At 37.3% G+C, this 12,761-nt stretch overlaps 1 protein-coding gene across 5 annotated transcripts in view; it reads right to left on the bottom strand.

The window, feature by feature from the left end:
* Window positions 1-6,604: 6,604 nt before the first annotated feature.
* The window catches only part of SLCO1A2 (solute carrier organic anion transporter family, member 1A2), a 111,041-nt gene continuing 104,884 nt past the window's right edge, over window positions 6,605-12,761 (bottom strand). For 4 of the 5 annotated variants that reach the window (XM_010855935.1, XM_010855936.1, XM_010855938.1 and 1 more), the window contains 2 exons: window positions 12,612-12,729; window positions 6,605-7,437 (listed from right to left, as the gene is read on the bottom strand). In XM_010855935.1, the coding sequence (XP_010854237.1) occupies window positions 7,221-7,437; window positions 12,612-12,729 (335 nt within the window). In that variant the 3' untranslated portion in view covers window positions 6,605-7,220. The remainder of the gene's footprint in view (window positions 7,438-12,611; window positions 12,730-12,761) is intronic. The other variant, XM_010855933.1, reaches the window with a different exon arrangement.

Raw genomic sequence — 12,761 nt, forward strand, 5'->3', positions numbered from 1 at the left:
TGGGGTCGCACAGAGTTGGACACGACTGAAGCGACTTAGCAGCATACATGTAGTAGCCGACAGTTGACATGGAGGTAAGTATTTTTCAAACTTGGAGATGAGCACATCTTTCCTTCTGCTAGACCTTTAGTGTGGGCTCTGTATCAAGAGTGAAGCTGGGTTTGAGGTGTGTTGTTGCACTGGTTACCCTCAGGAACTTCCCAGGTGGCTCAGTGGTAAAAAATCCACCTGCCAATGCAGGAGACACAGGTTCGATCCCTGGATCACGAAGATTCCCGTGGAGTAGAAAATGTAAACCCACTCCAGTATTCTTGCCTGGAAAACTCCATAGACAGAGGAGCCTGGCAGGCTAGAATGCATGGAGTCGCAAAAGAGTCGGACACCACAGAGTGACTGAACATGCGTGCACACACGCATGGTTACCCTCAGTGCACCAAGAGCTTCAAATTCCTCTGGGAAAACTTTATTTGGGATCTTTACCTTTGTGGATTTGGTTCTCCCTTTGCCATGCTACCCATGAAAAATCTGTCTCTTGCCACTCACCCAAATATATCCCACTCTTCTTTTTACTGGATCCTTGTTACCATGGGTGTGATCTCGGGTGGCCTCAGTCTGCAGCAGCTTGAAGCAAGGTTTTGGTTCCCAGCCCGAGACTGAGGTCAGGCCAAGTCAGTGAGAGCACTGGATCCCAACCACTAGAACATCAGGGACCAGTGACCAGAGACAAGGCCCTGGCCCACCAACTGCACAGAAATGAATTTCCACATAGAGATGGAAAGTAATAAAACAAGTTAAGCGTTTGTTTATTAGGAGGAAAAAGAGTCCATGTGGATAGCAGGCACATAGGCAGGCTCAGAGAGAGTCAAGCCCTCATGGTGGTTTGAATCCCTTTTATGGGGCATTTCTTCTGGTTTTTTCTTCAGCAAATCATCTTGCTTTGCTTGGTTCTGAATCTCTATTTGGCTGATCTCAGGGTCGATAGAGTTAAAGCTATGGTTTTCCAGTAGTCATGTATGAAAGTGAGAGTTGGACTGTAAAGAAAGCTGAGCACCAAAGAAACGATGTTTGAACTGTGGTGCTGGAGAAGACTTTTGAGAGTCCCTTGGACACCAAGGAGATCAAACTAGTCAATCCTAAAGTCAACAACAATAGGATCCTCCATGTGTGCACGTGGATCTCTTAGCCAAGATGAATTCTAGTGAAGAGGCCTATGAGTAGGTTGATATCACTATGAGGTGATGCCCCCTCTCCTTTGACTTCCAAGGAGCCTTTCTGTATGTTTGTAGTCAAGAAGGTCTCTTTGACTTTGAGAATGAGGAATATGAGCTCTTTGATCTCTTATATGAGCAGAACTCAGCTCCTCTCTCACTCCTGATGTTTTGGAGGGCATCAATTCCACCTTCTTAGCCTGGAGCCTATCTCTTGTCTCATGTGGACATGGCTATGGAGACAGGAAGGTTTGGTGAACCAGGGTCTTGGGGGTGACCTGTCCTTCCCTGGGTGGTGGAGCTTTTCTTCCTGCTGCCCTTCCCAGCCACAGGAGTTTTCACCCGCACCTCAAGCTACAGTTTTTGTTGCCCGTCCTCGTGGAAAAGCTTCTCTTCCTTAGAAGTTGTTGTTGTTCAGTTGCTCAGTGGTGTCTGACTCTTTGTGATCCCATGGACTGCAGCACACCAGACTTCCCTGTTTTTCACCATCTCCCGGAGTTTGAGGAAACTCATGTCCATTGAGTCAGTGATGCCATCCAACCATCTTATCCTCTGTCATCCCCTTCTCCTCCTGCCTTCAATCTTTCCCAGCATCAGGGTCTTTTCCAATGAGTCAACTCTTCACATCAGGTGGCCAAAATATTGGAGCTTCAGCATCAGTCCTTCCAATGAATATTCAGGGTTGATTTCCTTTAGCATTGATTGGTTTGATCTCCTTGCTGCCCAAGGGACTCAGCAGGAAACCTTTATTAAAATTAAATTTCCCATTTAACTCTAATGTTTGCATTGGGATTAAAAAAAAATCATGATCCTCTTGAAGTATAGTGCATGGAATTTGTTATGACTTTTTTTGATTCTTATTCTAAATAAATATTCACTTTTAACTTTATTTTGTATTCATCATCTTGAATTTAGTAAAAATATTTATTTATTTATTTATTTATTTGGCTGCACCAGGTCTTAACTGCAGGATCTAGTTTCCTGACCAGGGATAAAACCTGAGCCCCCTGCATTGATAGCATGGAGTCTTAGCCACTGGGTCACAGGGAAGTCCCCATTTTGAATTTTTTTATAGGCCTCTCTCTCAACTTTGGTAAGCTTAAAAATCCATAAAACTCAGCCCTGCCTCTGCTAGTGACCAGGCTCTTCCTGTCTCCCTGCCACACCATGTTTCATCATCTTTCATCCCAGTGCTTCTTGTCACTCCTTGAGTCTAGCATCCTCACTTCCCAAAGGAAGAAGGAAAAAGGGCAAAATGTCTTCCCAGAAAGCTTTGTCTTCTTATTTTGGAAAGAAATCCCTTCCCATCTATGCCTCTGCCAGTATCTCATTGATCAAAGCTTGTAGTCTCTGTAACTGTAGCCAGCAGCAAAAGAGATGTTCTTACATTTGTTTCTACCCTTCTGTAAATCAAGACACAGTGTTAATCTTTCTTTTATCAACCCAGAGTCATCATTACCCTAAAGACTGGAAGAGAAGCTTTTGGGGAAAAAAAAAAGAAAAAAAACTCTGATTACTTAGTGACTCATCTTATGTCCATAGGGTTTGAAATTACTTTGTGCTGTTTGTTGTTCTGTCATTGTTTTCTATGTATATGTATTCACCTAATAAGATGGCACCAACTTGAATTTTACAGCCTACAACTTAGTTTATTACCATGTCCTTACATACATGCAACAACACGCATATCCTCTAGAACCAAGCATAGAAAATAAATTGTTCAATAAACACCCACTGGAGAACCTTTGAAGCTCTCACAATTGGAGGACTCAGTTTCTTCCCTGACTGTAAAATGCCCTACTTCTTTTTTTATTGTTTTTGCTGATGTGTTCTCTGTGAAACATTACTTTTTCGTTGTATTTTACATGCACAGGGAAAGTGAAGTCGCTCAGTCATGTCCAACTCATTGCAACCCCATGGACAGTAGCCTGCACCAGGCTCCTCCATCCATGGGATTTTCTAGGCAAGAGTACTGGAGTGGGTTGCCATTTCCTTCTCCAGGGAATCCTTCCTGACCCAGGGATCAAACCCAGGTCTCCCGCATCTGAGCCACCAGGGAAGCGAATCGCAGGGAAAAGAAATCAGAATATAAAAGAGACGAAAATGCATTGCTCTTTGCATCTCTTCCTGGGTCTGATGCAGCAGAGGCAACCACTTCTCTGTGGTTCTGATAAGATGTGTTTGCCAATTTTATCTGAATTTATCATGATTAAAACACATTTAACTCTGTGCTATAAAATATGAAACATTTCTCTCCTTCCCTTTATGCTTTTCCCCAATTTTCATGGTTTTTCTAAGTACTTATTTGTAAAGTTCCCATAAATATTAGTTATATTTACAATTATAAATAATATATTAAATCATTTCTTATTCTAAGAACTTAGGCTCCTCGCAATATTAAATAAGACCATGAATGACTCTAGGCTTCCCATTACCTGTTTCCTGCTATTTCTCTCCTCTACTTTCATCTGCTATACTTTTACTTTTACCCTATCCTGAGAGAGGCCAAATGCCCAGAAAAATAATTGACTTTCCCAGGCTTCATGAACTTGAACAACAGAGGTCAGGAGTGGTCACAAAGCATTCCAACACTCAAGAACCATCAAAAGAGAACCCTACAGTAAAATGTCATCTTTCCCAGCATGGAATAAGGGTGAGCCCAAGACACTGGGTCCAAAATCATATCTCTCTTGACCTACTTTGCTCCATTTAGGGTATTCAAGTGGGTGAACCGTGCATAGAGTTAAGACTCAGCTTTCCCTGATCACTTTAAACCCATCAATAGTAGTCAAGAAAAAGCCACAGGTACTCAAGCAAGACTCTGCTTTTTCAGTTTGCTTCCATGACAAGGAGTCATGAGGGAACCCAGTCATGACACCGCCTGATTTTGACACTCATGGTCTTGCCAACACCATCTGCCCTGAAATCCATCAGGACTCATCTGTCTATGTCAGTTACCTAAAAATTCCCAGAATTCCAGATGATCTCTCATCCCCTTTCTTCTAGTTTTCATTGTCTAATTTCCATACTTCCAATTATCAACTTTTTCTCTCAGACTCAAATTTTGAAATCTTCCCACTTTCAGTGCATCCTCTGGAATTCTGAGTCCCTCATCTCCAAAACTGTTCATATTCTAAAACTCATAAACCAGCATTCTTTTTCACAGCTTCAGCCTCACCAAAATCTGGGTTTCTCCTGAGGACTCTGCTTCCCCCAAAAGCTTCTCATATGGTAGCTGTTTTTCTCACAACTCTCTGGATACAAGGTGAGTCCTCGCTCCTCTTTTACCTTCCAGACCACTGTCCCATTTCCTCCCTTCCCAAATACAGCAGATCCAAGTTTCATTTCACCCCAATACCCAATGGTCCCTCATCACAGTTGGCACACCTCTCCTGAGTTGGAACTCCTCAGTTGCGATGATTTTAGCTCCATTCTCCAGTGTCAACACTCTTCCTGTCTTGAATCATGGTTCTTTTTAATACAGTCAGAGATGAAATCTCAAATTTCACAAGCACAGAATTTAACTTTTAATCCTCCACCCAAACCTGTTCTACTCAGTCCTCTCTGTTGCTTTCTTCTTAAATGATGCAACCAATTTTCAGGGGATCATATTGGTCTGCAGAGTTTAGTTGCTAAGTTTGAATAGCTGAAGAAAAAAAAACCCAACAATCTTTGCTACATGATTTTTAATTACTTGCTTAAGTTTGTCAGTACTCTGGAAAAATGAGAAATATATGATATGAATCACAAAGGAAGGAATGAACAGAAAGCAAGTGATAGCATATTAGGGAGTCAGTTCAGTTCAGTTCAGTCACTCAGTTGCGTCCAACTTTTTGCAACCCCATGGACTGCAGCACGCCAGGCTTCCCTGTCCATCACCAACTCCTGGAGTTTACTCAAACTCATGTCCATTGAGTCACTGATGCCATCCAACCATCTTATCTGCTGTAGTCCCCTTCTCCTCCCCCCTTCAATCTTTCCCAGCATCAGGGTCTTTTCCAATGAGTTAGTTTTTTGCATCAGGTAGCCAAAGTACTGGAGTTTCAGCGTCAGCATTAGTCCTTCCAATGAACATTCAGGACTGATCTCCTTTAAGACAGACTGGTTGGATCTCCTTGCAGTCCAAGGGACTCTCAAGAGTCTTCTCCAACACCACAGTTCAAAAGCATCAATTCTTCGGCACTCAGCTTTCTTTATAGTCCAACTCTCACATCCATACATGACTACTGGAAAAAGTATAGCCTGACTAGATGGACCTTTGTTGGCAAAGTAATGTCTCTGCTTTCTAATATGCTGTCTAGGTTGGTCACAACTTTTCTTCCAAGGAGCAAGCATCTTTTAATTTCATGGCTGCCATCACCATCTGCAGTAATTTTGGAGCCCAAAAAAATAAAGTCTGACACTGTTTGCCTATTTGCCATGAAGTGATGGGACCAGATGCCATGATCTTCGTTTTCTGAATGTTGAGTTTTAAGCCAACTTTTTCACTCTCCTCTTTCACTTTCATCAAGAGGCTCTTTAGTTCTTTGCTTTCTGCCATAAGGGTGGTATCATCTGCATATCTGAGGTTATTGATATTTCTCCCTGCAGACTTGATTCCAGCTTGTGCTTCTTCCAGTCCAGCGTTTCTCATGATGTACTCTGCATATAAGTTAAATAACCAGGGTGACAATACACAGCCTTGACGTACTCCTTTCCCTATTTGGAACCAGTCTGTTGTTCCATGCTAGTTCTAACTGTTGCTTCCTGACCTGCATACAGATTTCTTAAGAGGCAGGTCAGGTTGTCCAGTATTTCCATCTCCTTCCAAATTTTCCAGAGTTTGTTGTGGCCCATACAATCAAAGGCTTTGGCATAGTCAATAAAGCAGAACTAGATATTTTTCTGGAACTCTCTTGCTTTTTCAATGATGCAACAAATGTTGGCAATTTGATCTCTGGCAGCTCTGCCTTTTCTAAAACCAGCTTGAACATCTGGAAGTTCACGGTTCACATACTGTTGAAACCTGGCTTGGATAATTTTGAGCATTACTTTACTAGCATGTGAGATGAGTGCAATTGTGTGGTAGTTTGAGCATTCTTTGGTATTGCCTTTCTTTGGGATTGGAATGAAAACTGACCTTTTCCAGTCCTGTGGCCACTGCTGAGTTTTCCAAATTTGCTGACATATTGAGTGCAGCATTTTCACAGCACCATCTTTTAGGATTTGTAATAGCTCAACTGAAATTCCTCCACTTCCACTAGGTTTGTTTATACTGATGTTTCCTAAGGCCCACTTGACTTCGCATTCCGAAATGGCTCTAGGTTGGTGATCACACCATCATGATTATCTGGGTCATGAAGATCTTTTTTGTATAGTTCTTCTATGTATTCTTGCCACCTCTTCTCAATATCTTCTGCTTCAGTTAGGTCCATACCATTTTTATAAAGGACAGAATTTCATAATCTATTTTAAAAGAATCATTTCTGGAATGAATAGGAAGAGTTAAAGAAAAATTCCAAAATAGAATTAAAAAATATTTAGGCTTCTTTCACTTAAAGTCTTTGACTTTGTTCACCTCTTTCACTTTGTTCACTTAAATTTGAGCAAAATCCTTAAATATTCACATACGAAGAAAAGAATTTCAGTCTCCTAATAATCATGATATCAAAGCAGGATTTCAATAGAATTAAATAGATTTTCATAATAGGAAATTTTCAAAAATCATTTGGAAGAGATGTGGGAAATATTTTGTGTGAGTTAAAAGAAAAATTGTTGTTTTAACAATTTAACATGAAAATAAAGCTGGTTCTAATATCCTGTTTTGTTTATAAATGTCTCTCTGAGGAAAATCTCAAATGCCATTGTTGCCTCAGAAATACTATCATGAATATTTTTTCTTCTTGAGTTAAAAAAAAAAATGTTAAGGTTCTTAAAAATAAGGAAAAGTTATCTGCCATACCTCTATTGATTTTAAAAATGATTAAGTTGTATTGTGTTTTCCAATTCTGGAAAGCATAATATAAAAGAGTATTACAGCTTTGTTTTCAATTCATCATCATTCAAAACTTTGGCATTTTGATCCATTTCTTTGCCCTCATTTTCCTGCCCTGTAAACTTTGCCACAAGCATAGTTTCTGAAGAGGCATTTTCCCCAGGTAGTCGATACTTCCTCAAAATAAAGAGGATCAAAAAGGCTGGAATATAGCTTGATCCTCTTAGTGCTGCCGGTAATCCAAGATAGATGTATCTATTTAAAAAAAAAAAAAGTTAAAATATATTAAAACTTACAAAGATACAACTAGTTTTGCATATTTTTAATTATTAATATTTTACCCCACAAGGACAACAGCAGCTAATTGTTTTGCATGTCAGCCTTAGGAATGAATCCCGTGAATCTTAGGAATGAACCTAATGAACTTTCATTCATTAGCTGATGAATTCTAACTTTTGTTAAAATGATTTGGGGAATTTTTTATCCAGGAAAATCAAAATTTATTTTCCTCTTTTTAATCTTGTGTTACTGTTTTTATTTTATCTTTTTACATTAAATATACTAACTTAAATTTAATACTGACAGTGATAGCAGTTTTTTTCAGAATTAGCAAGAATGCTTCCAAAGAATCACCACTAATTGTAATATTTACTCCTGTGTTTCCTTACATGATCTTCATCAGGTTAAGGAAATTGCTTTTGCTTCTGAGTTTGCTCAAAGTTTTAGTTTTGAATTTGTAAAATATCACCAAATCATTTTTCTGTATGTAGTTAGCAGAATAGCCAAGACTAGTATTATTATTCAGAACAAACTCTGTTAGGTTTTACACATTAATAGATTCAATTTGTTAACTTTTTGCATGTATGACTAAAATCAGCTTGTACTTTTTGCCTTGTACTGAACTTGTCCAATGTCAATATCAAGATTGCAGTAGCTTTATAAAATGAACAGGGAAATTTTCCCTCTTTTTCCATTATACAAGAATACCTTGTATAATGCAGGGATCATCAGTTCATTGAAGATTTGTAAAACTTGCCTTCAAAGCTTCTGGACTTGATGCCTTTGGAAGATGAGAATTTGTGACTCATTCACATTTTTTAATGACTATGAAAATACAGTACTATATATTTATAGTAAAATTTGATAATACATATTTATCTAAAAAACTTCTACTTAATATGCTTCCAAATTACAATGTTTAAAATTCCTAAGTATCTGTATTTATATTTTTTCCATTTTTAATAGTGCTTATTTGCGCCTCTTCTCTTTATTTGCCTTTCCAGATTGTTGTTATTATATTTTAATCTTTTCAAAAGCACAGCTTTTTTGTTACCTCGATGGTCTATAGTCTATTTATGAATTTCTGCTTCTTGTATTCATTTTCCTAGTTCTAAAATTTTCTCTTATTAGGAAACATATCAAGAATTAAGGAAAAAAAGAGTTAAACATATTTATACTCATCACCCAGGTTTTTTAAATGATTAAATTTTGCCATTTTTGTTTCAGACCAATTTAAAAGATATTAATACATTTAATTCCTCTGTGTATTCCTATGATCCAATTATATTCTAACCCACTCCAGATGTAACACTATGTTGAATTTTATGGATTTTGTTCCTACTTTATTTCGATAGCTTTACAAATTACACATGTATCCACTCATACTTTATACAATTATTGCATATATTTTTACATTTTAAATAATTGGCATAATATTATGTTTTTATTCTGAAATTTTTTTCTATCAGTCCACCATTTTAAAACTAGGCTTATACGTGTAGTTCTATATTGTTTATTTTTAACTTTTGAACTATATTGCAACATATGAACATAAAAGCGATTGGTTTGCCCCTTTTCTGTTTACCCATTTCTGTCCCCTGTAACTTTAAAAACCTAATTATAGTAAAGAAATCACTAAACAATTGAAACTAATTCCTGATTTATGCTTTCTTGAATGTACACCATGTGTTGCCTAACCTGTTGATTCTTTTCCTAGTTAAAAAGAAGTAAGAATGAAGAATTAAATAGTTAAAAAATGATAAGCTTTCTGCCCTCCAACAGCCCTTTTAGCAATCCTGCAGGAAGATCATTCAAGCAAGTTAACACCTGAAGAGTCAGCCAGTCTGCACTCAAAGGAGAAGAAAACAGAACCAACTCTCCTGCCTCGATGATTCACTGAGATCCTTCCCCCCAATATTTTTCCTTTAAAAACAGTTATGACTGAGCAGAATCCTTGGAGTTGGTCTCTGGACATGAGTTCACCTTCTCCCAAGATGGGCAGCTTTTCTGACTCAAGCGCATTTCCTCTCTACCAAACTGCCTCTCGCAACCAAACCTGCTGCTGCTGCTGCCAAGTCGCTTCAGTCGTGTCCGACTCTGTGTGACCCCATAGACGGCAGCCCACCAGGCTCCCCCGTCCCTGGGATTCTCCAGGCAAGAACACTGGAGTGGCTTGCCATTTCCTTCTCCAATGCATGAAAGTGAAAAGTGAAAGTGAAGTCACTCAGTCGTGTCCGACTCTTCGCGACCCCATGGACTGCAGCCTACCAGGCTCCTCCGCCCATGGGATTTTCCAGGCAAGAACACTGGAGTGGGTTGCCACTGCCTTCTCCGAACCAAACCTGCGTTCGGTAATAAACACTCCACAGCTTATTATCCATTTTCCTACTGGACATTTTTGTTAAGATTTTTTCTAATATTAATAAAACTGCAATAAACCTTGGTTGACATGTCTCCTTGTGCATGTGAGCAAGAGTGTCTCTAAAATATGTCTGAGGATTTTAGAGGATGCAACTTAGTAGAAAGAAAGAAAAGAAAGAAAGTGAAGTCGATCACTTTCTTTTGTGTCCAACTCTTTGTGAGCCCATGGACAGTAGCCTGCACCAGGCTCCTCCATCCATGGGATTTTTTAGGCAAGAGTACTGCAGTGGGTTGCCATTTCCTTCGCTAGGGAATCTTCCCAAACCCGGGATTGAACCCAGGTCTGTCCTCATTGTAGACAGATGCTTTACTGTCCGAGCCACAAGGGAAGTAGGTACATTTTGATGCCTGCAACTTGGTAAATATTTCCCAAAACTTTTTTCAGTAGTTTTGATTCACCACTAGCAGTGTATGAGAGTTCCTGATGCTCACGTTTATGTTCTCTCATTCTTCATTGTCTGTAGTGTCTTTAATTACAAACAAGTTTTTAGTTTTATATGCAGTCAGTCACATTTGCCCATTTCTTGTTCTCTAGTTTGTGTTTTTGTTTCAACCCAAACCCAAGGCAATAAGGATCATAAAGATATTAGGATCTATGGTTGTTGATAATCTATCCCTATTGGTTGAATCATATTTCTTTATAAGCCATATGTTTATTTCTCTGGGTTGTGCTTATGTTTTTTTCTTAATTTGAACATTTGTAATTTCACTTTGATATGTCTATTTAATTCATCCTACTAGGCATTTAAAGAGCACTTGTGATCTGAAAATGTATGTCTTTATTAAATTCTAGGAAATTCTAAGCCATTAATTCATTAGTTTATTTCTGCTATTTCTTCTGCTCTCTGTTTTGAAAATTTCTGAGATATATCTTTTAATTTCTAATTGATCTTTAAAATTATTAAGGTGGTTCTTTTCTGTTTATGAGATCAAATCATTAATTTTCATTCCAGATGATTTCTATAATACCCACTTTCAGTTCACCAATTCTCATTTTAACTTATGTGGACTTGAAATTTATTATCTATTTAGAATTCCTTTTATTTCAATGCTACCATTTAATCTCTAATATTTCCAAGAGTTCTTATTCATATTCTTATTTTTCCTAGAATTTTTTTTTGTTATTTCTTATCATTTTAATGGGTATTATGCTATCAATTTATTATTTTTAATCCTATTGAGCTGGTTAAACATCTTATTTTAAAGTTTGTCAGACTCTTACATTAGAGTAAATTTAATCTGGAATGAAGTCACCTTTCAACTGGTAATTTATGTGCTTGTCATTTTTACTATTGGATTTATTCATGTATTTTAATGTTTTAGTTTACAAGCTCTTTTTGAGTATTTTGTTGTTGTTTGTTTATTTTGGTTTCCTTTGCCTGCTTTGTTTCTCAGTATTTACTCCTCCAAATCTGCTCATTTTCCCTTTGCTTTTCCAACTTCCCTGGGTTCTTAGGTCTTTCCTAGTTTTTTTCATAGTGATACTATAAATAATCACAGAGGGAGCAGATCATTTGATCTAGTTCTTGGGTGTATCTGTATCTTATTCCCTCCTTAGTATCACAGCAATAATATGCAAAATATTTTTTAAAATCTATTTTACAATGAGATTTCTATTATTTTCCTATGGTTGCTGATAGTTGGGTTAAAAAAAATCACTATATTAGATAATACTTGCATAGTCAGATGGTTCAAATCTACTATATCCTCATGAATTTTTCACCTGTATTTTATATTCACTTGTTGTAAAAGTTTGTGTTGCAATTTTCTACTCTGTAGACTGCTGCTTGTAATTTTGTGAATTTTTGTTTTATATATTTGAAGTTATAGTGATAGAATTATATGGATTCATGATTGTTATATATTTTTGGTAAAGTATTTCTTTTATTATTACATAATACCCTTTTTTAACTCTATAATTTTTTCTTACTTTAAATTCTGTTTTGTCTTATAGTCAGTATAACCGAGGAAAAGGGAACTGATGAAAACATGAATCTCATTGTCTGCTTTCTTCACAGTTCTTGACATATATATCCTTTTACTGATCAAGAGAAGACCTTAGCCTCTTTTAAACAATACCAAATCATTTTTTAGTTATTAAAAGAGTTGTCTTACTGCCCATAGTGAGCAATTAAGACAAATCTAAACAGAATTCAGGTCTCCAAATGGAAAATAATCTGAAAATAAAGAGAAAAATGAAAGAGTTTTGTTCAAAAACAGGTTGGTATCCGATGAAGTTTGTTCAAAATCAGATCTATATTTACAAAAAATAAAACTTGAAGAAACACGAAGAATACTGTGTCAGTGAAATTTACTAAGGGAGAAAAATATTTTAAAGATCAGAAGTGGATGGCCAAAGGAAGTAAGGATTTAAGCTAGTAAAATGCTGGAATGATGTAGGATTAAACGGGGATACTTGAGAGTAATATAATTTAGATAGGTAGTTACTCCACAGACATGGCCTTCAATAATATACTGATTGCAACCAATTTAAGGAACAACCTTTTGAAAGCCACCTGTGCTTATATTTATCAAGTGCTTTGAAAATATTGAGGAAATAAAATGAATATGTAAATAAGAAATGGCGATATAGTATCAGTACCTATTTTGTAAATAAAACCAAAAGTAGTCTAGTCACTTGACAAAGTGTTAGACATGTACTATGGTACCATGTACCATTTTATACATTATCTCTGCTTAGAAAGCAAATTTTAAATTACTATCTTTACCTGAAGCTGTTGGAATCGTATATCCTGCATGCCCCTGACTCACCACACTTCAAAGTTCCCCAGTGTAAACATGTGGAGTCCACTAAAGCTCCAAAATATATAGGTGCAGGAATTCCAGCTACAATTAAAAGGGAGAAAGAAGAATCCATT

Source organism: Bison bison, unplaced genomic scaffold, assembly GCF_000754665.1.
Source record: "Bison bison bison isolate TAMUID 2011002044 unplaced genomic scaffold, Bison_UMD1.0 scf7180017864370, whole genome shotgun sequence".
Classification (NCBI taxonomy): domain Eukaryota; kingdom Metazoa; phylum Chordata; class Mammalia; order Artiodactyla; family Bovidae; genus Bison; species Bison bison.